The following is a 21092-nucleotide window of genomic DNA, read 5'->3' as shown; positions in this document are numbered from 1 at the left end:
GCTGTCCTTAGCTAGTTAGCTCAGTTAGCTGTGCAGCTAGTGGCTCATACTCGTAGCTCAGAGACCAGGGGAGTGTAAGTGTTCTGGGATCAGGACAGATACCTCTGCAACATATTACATAGACATTATAATGTCAAAGCGGCTGTTTATTCACATGATCATTATTTTAGTTGATTTTTGAATGTTTTAAACAATTTTTTTAATATATTTAAGATCAGTACCACTCATATTTGTTTATTAAATATGGGTAAGCGTAACTGTTAGCTTAGCATAAAAGCAGCAGCCCTGAAACTCATTACTTAACACATGATATCCTGTTTGTGTGTTTAACCAATACAAAAAAGTGTTAAAAACATAAATAGGGGGCTTTAGGGGTGCTGCTATAAGGATTTTGTTACGAGACAGGCCCACTGTTTCTCCCTGTTGTGCTGTCTTTATACTAAGCTAAGCTAGTATCCTCATATTTAGCAAACGTGTGAGTGGAATATCAATCTTCTTGTCTAACTCTCGCCAATATATCTGATAAGAATCTTTACAAAATATCAAACGATTGCGCTAAAAGCTTAGGCCCCAGTAGCACAAAAATAAGCTATCGTGCTTAACTATTGAATTACCTCAAGACGGACACTGTAGTCATCATGTAGGTGGTGACTTTGATGGGAGTTTTGACATGAGAAGCAAAACCAGCGTGCTCCAGAAGGCTAAATACTTCACTTTCTCTGCACAATAGCCAAGCGTGCAAAACTAAGTTCAGCTTCAGTCCCTCTCAAGAAAAAGTTAGAAAACCATGAACACACACAACATTAGTGTTTGGATCTGGTTCAGCAAACAGTTTGCCATAGTTGCCTCAGGTATGTTTGGTAAACACCACTAGATCCTATTCAGAGTGACGAGCGTAGTGATTCCACTTCAGAATAAATCTCAGTGCTCAGCCCCGGAGCCCAAACAACAGGCCCCCATCACAGCCTTCAGGGGCTTGGTCCCAAAACAAGGAGGAGAGCACCTGGGACCGCACTCTGTACCCTGACAGCTTGTAACATCTACACACACACAGTGCTAACCAGGGTCAACACTAACGCACATGCAGGGAGACTGTTTCCAGAGTAGGTCACTTTATTTGTCAAAGCGGTTGTTTATCATCATTTTATAACAAGTGAGGCCGGCTGGACTGCAGAGAGTAGCCACCAGAATGCATCCATCAGGGGCCAACACTTAAAGCCAGCAGTTGGACATGCTTTAAGATGTTGTTAGTCGAAAATCAACATTCAATAAAACTGTGTATCTGATAATGATCATATCCTTACTTTATATAAATCTGCTTCAGATGGGGAAGTTTCTTCTTCTTTTTTTTTTTTTGCGGAACTAGTTGAAAATGAATATGTAATGAGTTATGTAAATGGGTAAGCAAGTATAAAAACCTGCTTACAAAAAAATCCTAGTGCCAAAATCTCACTCTTTATTACTCGTGAAATTAAAAGTTCTGTTATTTGGCTTAAAATCAAATCGTCTTCCTGTTCAGCCTCTATTTACAATCTATTAATCATGGTGCACCTGCCTGTGTGTCCAGTCAGGGCCGATGGTAAAGAATGCGGGGGCTGACATTGACCCTGATAGAGTCAAATGAAAGATGTCAGTGCCGGGTCATTACACCGCTAAACTGGGGTGTCACACAGAGGGCTACTGGGGAGATGACATGGGTGGACGTCCCTCTTTCACCCTCACTGAACAGCCATATTCATTATCTATTATTATATATTATCTATCCATTATTCAATAACTGTGTCTGTCTGTCTGTTGGCAATTGGTGAATCAAAACCCACAATAAAGAGTCATAATTGATAGTGTTTGCTTTACAGACGTCCCTTTTATAACGGTGGTCTACAGGGCAAATACTCTGCAGGCAAAACGTTGAGCAGCCACTGGACAAAATGTGAAGCAGGGCTGAGTAGCACCATATTCACAGTATGGTGGATTATACCTAGCTAGCTTGCAAAAACACCTAGGTAAGCTAGATAATAATATAGCTAGCTACTTAGCAAAGTTGTTTTTGTTGTTTATTCCAATTGACTGGATTACCTGTTTTTTTCTGAATTTGTTGTCTGTTAATTAATAATAATAATAATAATCTGACAGGTAAATGTTCCATGTAAAAGACCTCAGTCGAGTCTGTTTATCTAGCATTAGCATTCTTTCAACTCTATTTTGTTCCATTTGAAAGCTGGACAAAATAATCTCCAAAGCCCCACTATCATATTATTTTAAGGGTTGGAACCTGGGACAACTGACCCCTGTTGGCAGCCCTTGACAAAACTGTCTCCTGTCAACAAAAGCGTATTTTCACTTAAATGTGTAGCCTACGTATGGAAATGTTCAAGCCAAAGAGGCCAGAAAATCGTTGTCTTACAGCCTGTCAAATGCCAGATCAAGAAGTCACACTAATGTCACCATATTGCGTAGTCAGTGACGTGTCACTCTTGGCAATTATATGACAAATAAGTCCCTCTCTGTGAGAAAGGCCTCGCTATGCAATCTTTTAAAAAACAATCCCTGCAAACAGAGCAGCAACTTTTTCTAAGATGAATAGATTCCCCTCATCCTGCTCTCCCTGTGTCTCTTCCTCTTTCAGGTCCCTTTATTGCTGTTGTTAGTCTCCTTAGTTTGGTAGCTGTCCCTGCAAAGCCCTCAGCATGTTGGCGCTTCAAAGGCATCCCAGAGTAAATCAAGACCGCTCAAGATTAACGGTGGCAAATTATTCATGAGCCCAAGATCTCCTGGCCGGGAATAGCACAGAGTGGCCTGGGCGACATGTCACAAAGCATCGGGGTTAAAGAAAATGCGCACACACACACACACACACACACACACATACAACACACACACACACACACAAACCTATCTCACTGATGCTACTGCTGCCACCGACACAGCTACTACTTAAATCAAGTGTTTTGGTTATTCAGTGTGTACACACATTCCTAACAGCCAGAGGGAAGGCAGAAGGAGTGAGTGACACCAGAGGTCAACAACACTGAATGCGGTTATACTCACATTTTTACAAGCATTACATCTGCTCACTGATAACCACGCTCTGTTTATGTAATCAATAAACCAACGCAATTTCGAATGGCGAGGGATTTCAGCAACACGATTACCGGCTGCCTGACTGGCTGACTGGAGCGGATGTGGGAACAGCAGCACCAATAATGCTGTCAGGCAGGGGGAGCTCGGAGGGAGTATCCGTTTAGCAGTGACCAGCTTCGGCCTGCGCTGATTCCCCCGTAATAGGCTTTGGGCCGGGCTCCCACCGGAGAGTTTGGTTGACAATCTGACAAAGTTATCTCAAGATAAATGGGTTACGGGTCGGAGGCGGCAGGAGGGGAGAGAGGGAGAGCGACTTGACTTCTCTGTCAGTGATGTTTTGATGGAGGATGTGTATAGCCGCAAGCGGCGGCGCTAGCAGGTCCCCCCAGGTAGATGGGAAGATTGTCTTTGGCTGTATCTGCAAACAGAGAACTGCTGTATGTGTGTGTGTGTGTGTGTGTGTGTCTGTGTGTGTGTCTGTGTGTGTCTGTGTGTGTGCTTGTGTGTGTTTCTCTGTCTATGGGGAAATCTGATAGCTTTATTAAGAGAAAGATTTGCAAAGGCAGAACACAGAGCATGTGAAGCGCCACCAGCAAGCCCAGAGAAACCCGAGGCAAAGGTCGCAAGTTCAACATTTTAGATAGGCAATTTTAAGATGGACAATGTTGATAAGCCTAAACAAGCGGACGCTCCGTATCAGCCTATATCATGAGCCATTTAAGTAATAACTGGGCCTGTCTCTCACTTACTATCACAAGAACACAGGAACACACAAACACACACGTGCACAAGCACAAAAGTTCTCTCTTCACTAGAACACACACACACACACACACACTGTACAGGAGAGCACCTATCACCAAGCCAGACCCCTTTTTACCCTTTAATTCCCCAGATAAAGAGACTTTTCTCTGATCCTGTCAGTCCGCGTTATCTGCAACGCTGGTCAGCCAGTCCGCAAACTGCGGAGCAAATTAGGCCCCTAAATGTCAAAATTGCTGCACTTTATTAAGTTAATTAGATGCTGAGTGTACACGGGACAAGAAGACAAACATAGACGGACAGAATGACAAACACAGAGGAGCGCTGACAGCCACTGCACAACAGGAGGCAAACACACAGAATTATATATGGACGTATACGGTACATGCATGCATTGACCTGTGCAGACAAACACTCACACATATGGATGTTCAGTACTGTATACATACTGTTTGTGCAATGAGACAAACGCTTACAGGCACTTACACACATAAAATGGAGTTGTGAAATATAGTTTATTATGCATTCCATTTAAATTAAATACCATAAGCCCGTGCACATGCATGTCTGCCGTTGCTTCAAACAGCAACACACAGAATGCCACATGGGCGTTTTGCAATATATCACCTATACATGCACAGTGTGTCACTCAATCAATACATCAATGTTGTTAGGATTAGAGGATTTAAAAGTTTTTAAAATTCAACAACAACAGCCTGAAATGTTCTTTTTTACTTCTCCTACTTTAGCCACAAAGTTGTGTTTCAATGGTTGTTTCAATTGGAAGGTCAAATGATTCAAAACATCAATTTCAAGATGAAAATCCATTACAGTCGTGTTTTGTCGATGTTAACTTTACTTCCTTGTTATTCGGGCCCCACAGACGTCACTACTGCTATGTATGAAAATAATAATGATTGCATTTTCGCCTCTATGTACAGAATATGAATCCCTATTTCTCCGACTTTATTGAGATACAGTATGTAGAAAATCGTTTGTAAGAAAGTAGATTTTTTTTAAGTCTCATTGCAAACTCGTCAAATACTGACAGTTTGGAATGTCAGCCGACCCGACCTACAATCCCGAAGCGTCAGTATGTGACGATTTGGGAATTGTTGGCCTTCAGGTTGTAACCGTTCCTTATGTTCCTGGACGGCACCCTTCATAAACAAAATGGAGAAATTACCATGAAGCATTCCCAATATGAAAATATTGCACATTATACAGGCTATGGATGAACAAATATACATACTTGTATTGTTTGCCAAAAAGTCATTTATAGTGTAAGAAATGTACGGTATGTTATTGTAATGACACTAGTGATGTTTGGGGTCAACTAGATGGCAGAGAGTTCTGACTGCCTGTTACACCTCAGTTACAAAACCTTAATGAAAGAAATTCCGACGATGCTAATTCAGGAATTCTGAGTTGTATTGCTGCTGTAAGCCTTTTAAGCTAACTTCCTCCCCCCCCTCTTCTCTCCGTCACCACATGAAGGCGGAGCGGTAATCGCTGGATTTATCAATGAGCTATTTAACGTTTATTCTATTAAAGAAAATATCACTTACAGCAGCTTTAAGTGTGTTTTTTTTATTAGAATGAATGTGAAATAGCTCGTTGATACATCCAGCGGTTACCGCTCCGCATTCATTGTTTGTTAAACGACATTAGAGTTAAAGGTAAAGGCAGAACTATGAAGGAGTGACATGTGCAATCCTTATCTTCCCTCTTCTCAAAATCATAAGGCTCAGTAACTCTCATTCTGCTGTCTGGTTCAACTTATTCAGAGCTGCAAAAGGATATTTTAGCCAGCCTCTTTCTAAACCTGTTCAGTGCCCTTAAATCTGTATTTTCTAAACCCCTCTGCCATACCGACACTTGAAAGCGAACCGCTGATCAATGCTTTGCAGACTGTACTAATCGATTAGGAGTGAACAGAGAGAGACGGGCCTAATGGCTGGTCCTGACTGAACAGGCCTTCTCATATGAGAGCAATTGTTCATTACAGGGCTATTTCATGGTGTTCGTCGCTTTGCAAGCTTCTGTCTTTCATTCAGCAAGCGCGTTGGATGGAGGAATGGCCCCGGGATATATTGTCTGCTCAGAGCTTGAATGTTGTCATGCTAGTTCCCAGTGATTTGCCTCGTGCGATTCAAGACTTTGAAAAATGGGAAATGTGTTTCGCAGACTTGGGAGAGGAGGGCTGAATGTGATATCAGCGTTACCCAGTGCAGGATGTGAAAGAAAAGTCTGTGGGAGAATGGAGTTATGTTTCAGTTCAGTCGGAATCTTAAAGTAATGTTTTAGTACTTATGGCGACTTTAATGTTTTATCACAATCAGCGTTACATCCGGGCTTTAGAATGCGTTTTAATGTTTCTCGGCGCTCACAGGCGGAACAATATTCCACTCATACAGCGCAGAGAGACACACGGCTCACGTGGTTCACATGCAGTGCAGTATGCGCTTCATATGCATGTTCAACAGTCGCGCTACTCTGAGGAAGCCAAAAGCAATAAGTCACGGACAGATTCTTGACTGTTGCTCTCAGTTGAATTATTTACCCTACATTCCGACAATATGTAAAGTTCCCAAACCATCTCAATCGAAATCTGCCTGCAACACAGCTCAGTGATTCTCTCCATGCTAAACGGAGACCTCTGGGCATGACAGCAGCCATACATTATTTCTGCCACACACACGCACACACACACACACACACCCGTGGCTCACACACCACACATAGCTCCACATATAACCTCTGATGCATTATTTCTCTAGCCTTCAGTGCGAGAGTCACAGGTGAGTCCTGGGCGCTTTCATCATAGTCTGGCTGTCCGGCTGGCTGGCTGCAGTCTCATCTGTCCCTGGGTTGAAATTGCCAATAAAGAGGGTCTCATATAGATCACCCCCGACGGGGGCTGGCGACCTGTCATGCAGACCATGATTCCTAGCTCTCAGAGAGGGGAAGAGGGACAAATAACCCTCAGAATTTCCCTATATCTATCTCTCCACAACCTCTCCCCCCCCCCCACCATACCGACTCTCCGTCTTCTTCCTCACTCGCACACACATACATGTCCCTTCCACCCCTCTTCGGCAGGCCATAAAGTGCCACGTGGAAGGGATATAGTGGACACAGTCATAGGAGAGACAAGTGGCGGCCTGAGCTTTCACTTTCCCGCTCCAGAGGTAGTGAATCAAACTAATGGGTTAAAGACATGAAGACGGATGAGCGGGAGGATTAGGACCCGGGCAGAGGTTTCCCAAATGTGTTCTCGTACGCCGGTGATTCTTAAACATTTCAAACTTCCATTTCCAAGTTCCATTTTAACCTCTTGAAAAGTGCCGGGGAAATAAAAAATCATTAATGTGCCCCCGAGTGAGGCACTTCAACAAAAGAGGCACCACGGCTGAACCTGTTGTGGGAGCTGATGTTACCGAACTGCTCCATTAGCCAGGATACCGGTTCATGTGCTCAACATTTTAATGCCAACACACAGATTTAGGGCTTAACAATAAAATAATAAGTCATTCTAGTGTGGAATTGTAATAAAATGCTCTTTAACGTTAGTAAAAGTGCTGCATTGTCTTCGTTTCATTATTTGTCTTCTATAAGTTCCACGTGATCCCATCTCTTTTTAACAGTCACCTTCTTATTTCACTTCTTTTTCATTTTTTTTTCTTTTTTAAGTTGATTTTTACAAGGCAGAGTCCTGCTTTAGATGCAACTGGACAGGAGAGGGGAGCTGGACTTTGTGATTTTTCAAAGAGCCACAGTGCTCCCTGCTGGCGAAGCGCAAAACAGCAACAGCACTCTGAGGCTGCACAACGCTGGGCCCCCAGCTCACAGCGGGCGCCCGACATGCAATGCATATGTGTCTGTGTGCACGCTTCGACCTCGCACCGGGTTTGCGTGAGTTCAAACCTCCAACAACGTGGGAGTCTCCCCCTCATCAGCCCTCCTGCCTACAGCGAGAGCCACGGCGTAACAGTTTCCTCCAAGATTTCTGTCTGAATCACGGACGAGGGACAACAAGGGAGAGTGAGACGGGGGGGGAGGGAGAGAGAGAGAGATGGAGAGAAACCTGCATGGCCAGTGGGCAACTTCAATAAAAGACAATCTGACTTTTCAGAAGCTATAATAATCAAGATCCTCCCACTGAGGTTGTTTGTCTGAGGGGGACACGGATGGCTACGGGTAAGGAGGAGGAAATTCAGAGCGGTAATTAATAGTCCTAAGTGACTGCTGCTGGATGGGAGGCAGGGACAGGGTTTGTTGTTACTGTGAGCTGGTACTGTGTCCCCCAGCATGTCCCACAGCCTTGTGGGTTGGCATGTAAGCAGAGGAGGAGGAAATGGAGAAAGTGCCTTTATTACTTGTTCGTTTGTCTGCGGGGCCTCTCCTGATCAGTCAGACTCTCCCTCCTTTCCGCACACACACGCGCACACACACACACACACACACACATATGAACGTGCCTTCCAATGCTAATCTCTTGTCACAAATGTTAAGGGAAAGACACGAAATGCCACAAAAATGTCATCACTCCACTCCTGTCACTGGGCTCATCCAACCCTTCAACCCCCCTCTCCCTTGTAAACATATTCGAAACATACACTCATTTGCATGTGTGTGTTTGTGTGTGATGGAGTGGGGGGGGGGACCAGCTTGTTGTTTTTAGCCTTTGGGTGCCTGTTCCTGCATGGAAGCAGCAGGGTGGTTCCTATAATCCCATCACTGTTGTCGTCATGAAGGCCCAAAGGTCCCGCCTGGAGGTGCGACATTTCTGGCATCCTCTGACTCTCCCTCCACTACAAGAGCCAGCAGCTCCAGAGCCAAAAAGACACACTGCGCGGACGAGTCGTGCGCTACACTGCCTGAGAGTGACTTACTGTATAGTGGGGTGTTGCCTTGAAATAAATGAGAGACGAGCGAGATTTAGATACGTTAAGGAACAGCAAAACAAGGGCAGAAACAGTTTACGGATTAGTTGATGGGAAGAGGGATATTTTTGGTAACTTTCATAATTTTCTACGGTGAAAATGTCAAATGATGTTCTGGTTCTAGCTCCTCTACTTTGAGCAAATGCTACTTTTTTCTGTGTCATGTGATAGTGAATTCATATCTGTGTCTTTTGGACTGTTCGTGGAGTAAAAAACAAGACGATTACAGATGTCACCAAGGGGTTTTTTTGGGAAGACCCTTTACAGACCAATGAATTCATTGATTCTGAAAATAAATGTTGAAAAATACTTGTGATGTGATGATAATGTGGTTAAGACAAGCGGTCTGTGGCAGTTTTCCCATGAAGAAGAACATCATATGTTGAAAACAGACCTCTTTTACAAAAAAGCAACCCAACCAAAAATGTCAATTAAAGGGGCGCTATGCAGTTTTGAAGAGGAAATTCAAACCCAATGAGGTAATATTACAAACTCAGAAATATTTCATATACATTTCTTGAATTATCTTTTCCATGACTGAATAAACCAAGCTGTTTTCAGAGGAAAATTGAAAATGAACCGAGATCTTTGTCTTCTGATTAAAATTTCTTTCCCCAGAACTACGTACTGCACCTTTAAACTCTTTCTTCCACAATCTATTTTCGTGTTAGTTTTCTTCAAAAACGGCCCCCCACCCTACCCCCTCTCTTCGGACAAGATAAAATCAAAAACAAAACCTGACAGGAGCGGAAGGTACAGGCAGCTCTCTGACCCCCATACATCTGTCTGTCTTCATCTCACAACTCGCAGCCTTCTCCCAGACTGTCACCCAGCCGCCTGGCGCCCGTCCCCGTGTTCACTCCGCGCTAGCGCCAATATGCAATTTCACCGATCCGTGCTGACAGCGTTCATGTCGACTACTCAAAACCGATCCCTCCCCTCTCCTTTCTGCGAGCATCTGTGTGGTTAAAATACAGTATTCAAGTCAGGGAGCTTTCACAGGTCATGAAAGGTAACAGAGGAGACAGGCGGGGCTGTGGCCCTGCAACCCCAGCCAGACAAATCAGTGTAACAGCATATTGTAAGCTACAGACTAAGCAGAGGGGGATATATCTACCAGGACTGAGGCTGTGTTTATGGCTATGCCTGCCTTGGGAAGCCCCACGGCACTATCGGTGACCCCCACTGTAGATTTCCTTCCTAATGTGACCCCAGATTATGTATCACAATCGGCATGAGAAAACTCCCACAGGCTACAGTTAGTCCTGGGCACTGGGGATCGTTGTCCTCAGCCCGCCTGAGTACAGACAGGATGTGGCAGCTTGGAGGCATTTAGTTAAAGGAGACGCATTTTAACGCTGCAGGCATGCATTTATGGGAGCCCTACTAGGGTAGAAGTGTATGACGTGCTGGATCCTATAAACAAACAGCAAAAAAAAATGGAAGGTTGGATGGGAAAAAAAAAAGGAAGAATTAGCCTTACCTTGTTCCATGGCCTCTAATCATTTGTGATAGTCTGCGTACTCATTCTTATAATTAATTTGCTTTCTCGGACAGCTTTTTCTCAACAAATTGGGTTTAAAAATATCATCTGTTCTCTTACATTAAGCACACGGTGACAGGGAGAGATGTGGATGTGTGGGTATGTGCGAGGGCAATAAACATCAGCGAAAGCAGATCACTTGAAGCACAACTGCTGCCTGTATGAGGATCAAGTCACACTCGATATTAAACTCCTCACAGTTATCTTGTTGTGTTGACAAAGTGAGCTGATATTTATAATCCAGATGTTATGTTTAAGTTGAAATTTAGTAAAACAGCATGGCAGGGCAGGAAATTCATCCTGTAATCTGGAATACCACATACCTTAAAGGCGCAGTATGTAAGAATTGGTCCCCTTGGATTCATGCTCCCAACAAATAGAGGTAGTATATCACCAGATTAACCACTAACTGCTGCTTACTGTATTATTTTTATACATCCATGACTGTAGCCACCGTTAGCATGTTTGCTCAGTTAGCCGGGCAGCTAACCCAGACTACCAGAGTGTTTGGAGAAGCTTGCTTTGGGCTGCCGGGAGAAGGAGGTTTTCATCAGTAGGTATCTGTTTATCATAAAACATTGACGCCTTTGAGTCAAATGCGTCAACATTTATTTAGTAATTTCTTCACATTGTGTTGATCATTTTAGCTGAGCTACAGTTCTTACATATTGCACCTTTTACTCAGCAAGAAGAATTACTCTCTTTGGAGAGTCAGGTGAAAGATAGAGTATATTTGTATTTTCTGCTGCCTGCTTGTTCAGCTGATGTGAATAAAGAACATCGCATTTGCCATTTCTTCGTTGTAGGGAAAAATATGACCCACAAAAGTGCGGATAAAAAGGGGCAAATATGGACATATGGAAAAACATCATGAATAAATCGATCATGCTGTTGTCCCTCAAAGGCCTTTTTTCTTTTCTTTGTTAAATTGAGGACACTTTGACCTGTCACAGTGAAGGAAAACCCCAGGTGTAAATAACGAAATGAAGGATGACTCACTGTCACATAAAACAGAACCCTTGCTAATGAAATGTTTATTTCTTGTGCTTTTCCCACTATGGCAAACCAGATCATCTGATATGGGAGGAGAGGCCTTTTGTGTTGTGCGGGATTGAAAATGATTTCCTCCAATTAAGCCGTTGGGTTCCCATGTGAATATTGTGTTCCCATGCACTAATACAGTGGTGGAAAGTAACTTTTAGAAAATTTGCTACAGAACTGAGCTGATGTACTTGAATGAGTGTTTCTACTTTACACCACTATATACTATACTTTTACAAGCATCACGTATAATAATCCAATATAGCAGCGACAATTATCCCTGCATAATGAGTACTTTCACTATACTTAAGTATGTATATTTAGTACTACTTGAGCAAAATTGGACTCTCAGTTGTAAAGCAGTGTTTTTAAATCGTGGTCTACCTAAATGTATTTAAAGATCTGAACTCTAGCATGTCATGAATCTGCCCAGTCACTGAAAGTAAATGTAGTCCTCATACACACTGCAGTACAAAGTAGTCACAGTGGGCTTCAGTTTGGACTCCCCAGCCTCTGTCTCCCTTACCCTCCCATCCCTTGTACATTTTATTGCAGTCTGAAAAAGGTCAATAAAAATCCAAAATATGACTTTGATTTGTATTTCTGCAGACATCACCTCGAGCCTTGTCATTCAGGTGAAACTGTTGCGAAGTGGGACCGCTGCCGATGGAGAGAAAGCTTGTAGTGCGACACCTCAGCCCGACTGTCACTCTCTATGGTGTCACAAATACACACACACTTGGACAGTATAGAGTTAATAAGCCCACATTTGACTGACAGGTGACATTTCATTACGGAGGAATCGCAGAGGCACAGTCCAAATCCAAACAGACACGACCCACACAATGTCACAGCCAGGACACACCGCAGAGACAGACAGGCAGACAGGACAGGGAAAATTTGCTGCAGGACTTCAGACTGAAACTCCAGACTTTCCACTGTCATTTTGATTCCATTTAAGCACAAATCCTCATGGGGAGGTTCTGAGAAAACAGACATGTTACTAGGAACTGGCAGGATTGCATAACGTTCGGTTTTGATCAGTTCATCCCATGCTGCTGGGGGGTTGGATTACAGAGTTGAGCCCACCTAAGGAATGCTGGGATATGCTCATATTCAATAACAGTACACTATTCTGACAGAGTGCAGAGTGTGTTTGTGTGTGCGTTTGGTGAAGTCAAATTAAATGAGTTTTATTTGTCTTAGGATGTGGTAAAACATACTCCCAAAGCACAGTCTAGCCAATCAAACCACTACAGCTATGTTTTGTTTGTTTTTACACTCATATATATCATTCATCATTTATCTGCCATCCATTACAGCCTTTTTCTATTACTTTAGCCGATGAGTGAGCATGATTGCCAGTGTGGCTTTAGGGTGGATGTGTTATTTGTTTGCAGTTTATTGTAGTTTTGCTTTAGATTAAACGTGAAGTCAACATTTTTAATTTCTGCTTTCTTCTGTATTCAAAATGTGCAGTAACACAAACACCCTGGTCCCCATTATTAACAACTCATATTGTATCAAAACATTTGTTAAATAAATAATTTTTAGTATAATTATTACTTATATATATATTTCTAAATGTTTGTTTCATTTATATAAGTTTCCGTTATGTGAATTTTACCCACTATTCATTTTTTTACATACCATGTTTCATTTTATTTTATTTTATTATATTTTATTTAACGGATCGACATCTCATTCACTGATGCAATGTGATGAAAGACTCGCTTGCTGTGCTCTTATTGGTTATCTCTATCGTCAGTCAAAACGTAGTGGGCGGGAGTTGACTCTTTCAGCCAATTGGGTCACACGCACGCTGCACTTCCCCTCCGACAGTCGGAAACATGGCGCTCCGGGAGCTATCATCGCTGGAGAAATTTTTAGGATTGAAAAAGCCGAACAAGTACAGCACACAGGGGGATAAAAAGGTGACATGGCCGGACGTGTTAGTGGCGTCCACTGGTGACTTTAAACCGCTGTTTTTAATGATATACGAAGCCTGTAAGCTATTGTAATTAGCACACAGTAGCTAGCTAGATGATGCTACCACGCTGGTCATGCGTGTTGACAATGTAACGTTAGGCTCTGCTCCATATCTACCTTGTGTTATCATTTGGTAGTCACGGATATTTTACATCAGGTAGGCTGATACTTAAAACGCATTCAGACAGGCACATTTGAGGCCAGCTGTCTGATATCCACAGCTCAGCACAATGGAAATAACTCCTTGCTTTGCGCATGCCCACATATGTAAAGTGAGAGGAGGAGTGAGCTGTCACTGTCCGCTGCAGAGTTGTAGTATTGTGACATGATTTACACCTGAAGTATTGACGACTGAAGGGGGGACGATAGAAAATAGCTTAGTCTTTAAGGAAAGGTTGATGTTAACCCACACATTCAGCCTCAGTTAATTAATCTGCCTTATCAAGTGGAATGTTGATATCACTGCATATAAGACACTCCCTCAGAGCCAACAACATATATCACAAATGTTTCCAGTCAGTCTTTAAGAGAGTGACAAGCATGCCTGAAATGAAATTCACATTTTCTTTACTTCTCTTTCTCCCTCTCCGTCTCACTGCGCTCTCCCTGCCTCGCCTCTGCATGCAGGTGCCTGTGCTACAGAGTAATAATGGTGCTCCACTGGTGGGGCTGGTGACCATCGCCTGTCACCTGGTCAAAGAGGCCAAGCGCCTGGAGCTGCTGGGTGACTCTGCAGAGAGCAGGGCTGTGGTGCAGCAGTGGCTGGAGCACAGAGTCACCAAGCTGGACGGCTGCACAAAGGAAGAGATGAAGACCATCCTGAAGGTAAAGATGCTGATGCTGATATTCAAGATTTCCAAATTGCTGTTGTGTCGTGTCTGTATACTGTAGATGAGTCTGTACCCACGTTTGCCCCAGATTTGAACGCAGTTGATTGTGCTAATTCATTTTCCTTTTTGCGTTTTTTTGTTTTCAATCTCTACCTTTGAGAGGCGCCACAGCATCTCAGTTTTTCTCACATTCCCCATCTCTGCCCACCAGCAAGGCCACTGTGCGCGTGTTTGTCTTGTTAAGGCGCAAGCGACAGGAATACAGACTGATGTATGGCCCTTCAGTGACATGGCCCCACATGACAGAGAAAAATGCTTTAATGTGCCTGACGCCAGTCAGCGTGAAATGGATCACCAGCCACTGGTCTTCTGGACGCTGGGCGCCTCTTGGCACTGTTGTGTCAGCGTGAAGTGTTTGTGTGTGTGTGTGTGTGTGTGCGCGCGCGCACTTTTCTCAGCGTGACACACTGTTGTGGCATGGCTGAGGAGTCATGCTGTGTGGCAGCATGCTATCTGGACAGGCCTCTTAAATATTTTAATGGTGCCACTTACAGAAGGAAGTCGCCCTGAGCAGCTCTGCTCTGGTCCCCGGTGGCCCCCTGTCCTGTCCTGCTGCTTTATCTCTGTCCTTAACACTCTTCTTTCAAGCACACCAGTCATCTCACATTAAATTGTCAAGAGACAAAAACTGTCATCTGCAGGAGTCCTTAAACTTTCTCACCCCAGGATGCAAATAAGAAATTCATAGTTTTTCAGGCTGAGACTTGTTTCTGAAGTGAACATCATGTCACTCATGTAATATGATGACAGAAAAGCAAGGCCAATTTGGCCCTGAACCCAGAGTTAGACATATGTGGACTATTTCATTGGTTGTGTGAAGCAAGTGCCAATTATATTATACATATACAGGGGTAAGTCATTACTTTTTCTTCTATCAACAGAGAGCACCAAAGTCCATGTGCTGCATTACAGGTTTAATGATTTCTTCCTTTCGGACGGCTGTTTGTTTTTGACAAAAATCTTTGCCCTGTAAATGTGACAGCTAGAAATTATTCATTCATTTGAGATGTCCTCAAGTGTTAACGGTATTCTAATATTACAGTATCATGAGTTCATCAACAGTTTGCTTAGGGCCAGCAGAAAAATGTTGTTGGTACATTACACTAGCTGTAACGTCAGAGTCAAATATGTGGAAAGGCACCAATAATAAATGGTCTCTTATAATAATAAGTACCTATACATAGAAAGAAATGGACACAAAGACATGCAATGAACTGCATGCATGCAATAATGATAGAATATTAAATACATCTTGTGAGGTATTCTTGCTTATTAGCCTTATTATTCCATTCCAATGTAAAAATGAACAGCTGCACTTTTCAAGCTCATACATGACCCACCCAAAGGGCATAAAAAACACAAATTCTCATTCACATTTTTTAATTTTTGAAAGTGTTTGCCCCCAACTCTGTTGTTACACAACCTTACTCTGTTAAAAATTCTGCTGCAAACTCTCCCAGCAATGTTTTATATGAATGTATTAATGATTGCGCACAGTTAAGGTGGGGGTAGGTAGAGAAGGACCCCGGTCTGGAGGTCCATGTGTTGGGTGGGGGTGGCAGGGGAGCTGCCTCTCCTCTGATGCTCGACTGGGCTTCAGCTCCATGGCTGTAGGCTAAGAAAAGCAAGGATCTGATTGTGGAAAGGGAGGAAGTCTGCAGTCTTCATGCCTTGTTTGGCATCACCCACTCTTGCCGCACAATAACTCCATTTGCCCCCAAGATGCTCTGTGTGCGTGGAGTGTTCCCTTCGCACAATGTACAAGTGCTAAAGATGGTCCTTTCCCCTGGGACCAGCACTTCCATGCACAACTTTGCACACACAGACATGGACTGAGGAATACGCATGACGGTGCCCAAGTTTAGGACAGCTTCATTAGATTTGCAGGCGAGGGCTGGAGTCATTTGGTTGCGGAGTAAACAAATAGTCTGTTTTGTACAGCATCTGTGCTAAGTCGCCAGTCATGGGGAGAGATGCTATACCCCCTCAGGTTACATATTATTCCTAGCCACATAGCACAGCACACACTCGCATGCAAGCTAGGATCCAGACTCATGCACCTCACGCACCCACAGATATATAGGTTAACGAACCTGCTGTCATGCCTCCATCAAGAGAGTAAAATCATGTTGTTGTTTTTTTTATTCTCATTTGTTTTAATTTGTTTTTCAACATCAGTATAAAAGAGTATTTACAATAAATCACAAAAACACCACCTCCTCTCCTCAAGGAGCCTTCATTAGTTATTCATATTAACATAATTTTCTTGCCTAATGTATAATGTATTCATCTGCCATGTGAAGACAAGTGTGTTTACATGGGAATACATTCCATAACGCATAAATTAACAGCCTCATTTGCATTGCAAAGCTTTTTATGTTGTGGAAATTATTCTTGCAGGACCTCAACCTCTACCTGCAAGACAAGGTCTACCTGGCTGGGAACCAGCTCACCATAGCAGATACTTTCATGTACTATGGAATCCATCCGCTCATAGTAAGTCACCTTTTCTCTCACTGCTGGTCCTTTAGGTGTCACCATTCAGACTTTTTTTGTGCTTAGAATCACTTAACTTGTGATGTGTGGCTGAAACATAAAGTAATTTTCAACATAGTGAAAGGAATTTGGGAAAATCCTTAATGGTTTGGATTAGAGCTGAAACTAACAGTTATTGTCGATTAGCGTGTCTATTTTTTTTCCATGATTAATCGATGAGTTGTTTCGTGTATACAATGTCAGCAAATAGTGAAAATCATCGTCAATCACGTCTTGTTTTCCTAAGCTCAAGATGTCCTAAAAATGTCTTGATCTGACCACAACTCAAAGATATTCAGTCACAGAGGTGTAAATATAAAGAAATATTGACATTTAAGAAGCTGCAATCAAATTATTTTTAACTTTTTTTTTAACTCAAACTGATTATTCTATTATCAAAACAGTTGACATTTAATTAGTTAGTAGTAGTAGTTTATAAATTATCGATAAACTGAGTAATTTTTAGTTTGGATTAATTTACCGTAGGTTTTGAGTTAAAAAACATTGAAAACCTTACATAATGTTAGGTTCAGGGTTGCCGTCTACTAATATGATGTTTAGAGTGTTCAGTTAAACTTGTACTCGTTTAAGTGAACTCCAAGGACACATTTAAAGATTTATGTAACTATGAATGAACTTTTGCTCAGCTTTTCAAAGACTGCATGTTCAGGGGTAAATGTGATTGATTTGCTTTGCCTTGTTCTCACCATGATTAACCAGAGACTCACTCATTCATCCATCCCTTCATCCCTTCATCCACCCTTTTCCCTCCCTATCAGTGCTCACTTCCGTCAAACCACAACTTTAATAAGAAATTTGTCACAGTGCATAACACACAATTAGACCAGTCATTTGGCCAAAGGGCATGAAGAACAAATTGGCAATAAACACACGGGTTATAAACACATTCTCACTTCTCTTCGCTGAAATAAAGTGATGTGGCACAAAGTGAAGTCTTTAGCCTCAGACCAGGACAAGTAAGTTTGTTGTGCCTTCAAGGATTCAAAAAAAGTGAGTTCAGAAATGGGAGAGACGGAATGAGATGGAGGGAGGGGGGGATCACATGTTGAGAGATGTCAGTGGTTGTGGCGGAGATGGAAGGTTGCCCCCCGCCACCAGGCAGAGGAGCGTCACTTTGGTTTGCAATCAGTGTGGTTTTTAACCTCGGGGACAAGGGGTCAGCCAGCCCAACCCTTAACCACAGCTGTCCCGATGTTCAATTCATAGAAAACAACATTACACAAACATTAAACCTGACTGTTGCTAGAATGGTTTTGGGCTGGACTGTTGTCTGTGTGGGGAATTTCCACATTCCGGTTGATTAGATGATGAAATATACACAGCTAATAAGATTTTTTTCCAAAGACGTCCTGATGCATTTCGGTATTATGCTTCGCCACCTGCATTGTGCAATAACAGGAAAAAATGTCTCTTTGAAACAAAGTTGTCAATCACAGGCAGATGCTAGAATATTGTACGGCATTTGTCGTACTGAGAGTCCGAGCAACTTCGGCAGAGCTCCACACCTCCGAACTGAGCAGTTGTTGTCATCACTTCAGAGGCCATGATTTGTTAATGTTTGTCACTGCCATCAGCACAGCCTGCACATCTTCAGTTCCTTACTTGGAAATTGAAGGGGAGTAAGCCTTCCAGTGAGCAAAGCTTCAACAATTCTCAATAAGAGGAATCATTTCTTCCTTCCAGATAATTTTCTTATCTCTGTTTTTGGTCACTTTTTTATATTTGATGAAAATCTGTCAGGGGTTTCAAGGCTTTTTGGCTTGTGATCATACAAAATTGTGACCCTATGAAAACTGTTAACTTGTGATCTATATGGCATCACAAGTTAACGGTTCTGATCAGTATGACTGGAGGGGAATTTATTTGTCTCGGTTTTTTATGTTCTGGGTAAAATAGAAAATCAATAAAAGTATCCAGTTTTTGACAGTCAGAACATAATAAGCGTAGTTGTGTCCAACACCAATACGAAAAAAAAATGTCCCATGATTAATCAGTTAATTGTTTAGTCTATAAAATGTTTTGATCAATTATTCACTTAATCAACATGTTGTCTAAGTACATGAAGTGTAACAGCAACGGCATGTAATAATATATACTTTATAAAACTGATACCAGTGTTGACCTCACCCTCTCCTCTCTCCGCCAGGTGGACTTGGCCATCCAGGAGAAGGAGCAGTATGTAAACGTGACACGGTGGTTCGACCACATTCAGCACTACCCCGGAATCCGACACCACCTCCCTCCCGTAGCCGTGCTCAGGAACAGAATTTACACCGGCAGACACCACTGAGACCTGATCCCACCCACCCACACAGCCTGACTCGTCACAATCTCATCCGTGTTATGGCGCAGACCTGGGCAAATGATTTGGTGAAATCTTCACCACCATCATCACAATTTAAGGATGTTTCCTCGTAGTCACTTCTACCCAAGATCTCTCCTTTTATTTCTGTTTTTCTGGATCATGATTCCTGCCTTTTATGTTAAGTCCTGGTCACATACCTGAACACTGTTTGTTTGCTCTTGTGGGAAAATCTGTAAAGAGCAGAAACACTAAAACCTAAGTATGAGTATGAGGTACTGAACCTCCATGAAGGGATTCCTCGCTAAAAAAAAATCATGCTCTTTAAAAAACAAAGTCTGTTTTTAATCATTATATTGTTCAGTACCATTGGCTCAAGTGTTGGGAGAGGAAGCATGAAATTCTGTTCATTCAACCCTGCTAACTTTATTTAAAAGAAGTCTGATGTCTTAACCCTTACTCTGTTACTAGGGAGCTCATTTGTGACAATTACGTCTGTCCTTTATGTTTTTTGGTTGTGTAGGACTTTCAGATGTTTGTAAGGTTGTTTTCAAAGGGAATGCTGTACGGGTTGCATTGAAGGGGAAGTGCTGCTAGCTTGTTGAAAAGGTGTTCTATTTATAAATGGTGGTTAAATGATGATTCTTTGTGTAATCTGAGCCTTGACTAAGCCAACGACAAGTATTACAGGTTCAAAGAAGACTTATTAAGATGTTATTTAACTGGCGGTACATTATGTCCTTAGGAAACGCAGCTTCCTTCATGCCATATCAATGCATTTTCAGCAGCAGTTTGTCAAAATAAATGTGGTCGCCTGTTTAAAATCCTAACCCCATAATGACCACAGTCAGTGGGGCCTCAGATCGGCCTCTCTCAGCTCACAGCCATATCAGGACCCTGGTGTTTATGTTTTTCACATGCAACTCTCAGCCATTTCACTGGACAGCTGAGTTCCTCTCTATGTGTGTGTGTGTTCCTGATTACATCCGCGCTCCCTGTCCCACTTCCTCACCACCAGTCGTGTGGGCAGCAGCGAGCAGTTGAGCGTCAGCCCCAGAGTCAGAGATCAGAGTGAGGCTCCAATCAGTCCCACTACCACCACTGTTGATGCTGCAGGCCACAGAGAGGGCAGCGGGCTCACCAGCTGCCACACAGATCCAGCCAGCCAAGGCCAGAACCCAGGCCCGTGGGCGACAGTCAGCCACTGTGTGTCATTTCAACCCTCACGCTCCCACGGGGGGCTACTGGAGAGAGGGACCATGGAGAGAGAGAAAAAGAGCACCCAGAGGCCGAGGGATCTTTTTGTGACATGTGAACAATGATCCGCGCGTCTGAAAGCCTTACTGCTGCTGGCTGGATGTTTGCTGTTAGCACTATTAACAGGTTTAGTCGTGGCGGTGGTGGCAGAACCTGTAGACTCACATTATGTTAAATGGTAATTATAAATAAAACAAAGAACAGTCTGAACATGTGGTGCGGTTAGAGAATTGTCTATTCAGTCAGCTCCTATTGATCAAATTCTAATTTTCAAGGCTTTTGCTGGTGTATAAATCAAAGAGTTACTTGTACACACTAAAGTCTTTGAGCACAATAACTGTCGACTCTACAAACACTCAGTTTTGTGTTTGCCCCAATGCTTCTCCTGTTCCTTATTGTCTTATTCTGTAAAAACGCTCCCATTTCAGCCTTATGTTTAATTTCCTCCACCCCTACAGGCTCTGCGTACCTTTTCCCGTCTGCTGCTTTATGTCATCTGATGTAACCATGCTGTTCACCCCGTGCCAATAAATCAAAGGCATTCGCAGCTCATGACCCCTGACCCTCTCTGCAGATCTTTTTTCACTGTGTTCCTGTCACATTCTCCAAGAATTCGTTTTGCGTAAACGAGCCAGAAGACAGAGCCGCCGTTCAGTGAGGCTGTGTAAAGAAAAGGCTCGCTGAGTGTTTGCGGCAAGCGCTGTGAAGAAGATGTGAAGGATAAA

The 21092-nt window shown here is 42.9% G+C and overlaps 1 protein-coding gene across 1 annotated transcript; it reads left to right on the top strand.

The window, feature by feature from the left end:
* The first annotated feature begins 13154 nt into the window (after positions 1–13154).
* eef1e1 (eukaryotic translation elongation factor 1 epsilon 1) lies at positions 13155–20922 on the top strand. The gene is made up of 4 exons (XM_030398913.1): positions 13155–13307; positions 13990–14187; positions 16653–16748; positions 18955–20922. The coding sequence occupies exons 1-4, from the start codon at positions 13224–13226 to the stop codon at positions 19096–19098; spliced, it is 522 nt and encodes a 173-aa protein (XP_030254773.1). The 5' UTR covers positions 13155–13223; the 3' UTR covers positions 19099–20922.
* The last annotated feature ends 170 nt before the right edge of the window (positions 20923–21092 follow it).

This window comes from Sparus aurata, chromosome 19 (assembly GCF_900880675.1).
Source record: "Sparus aurata chromosome 19, fSpaAur1.1, whole genome shotgun sequence".
NCBI lineage: Eukaryota > Metazoa > Chordata > Actinopteri > Spariformes > Sparidae > Sparus > Sparus aurata.
This window is presented reverse-complemented; position numbering and strand designations above follow the sequence as displayed.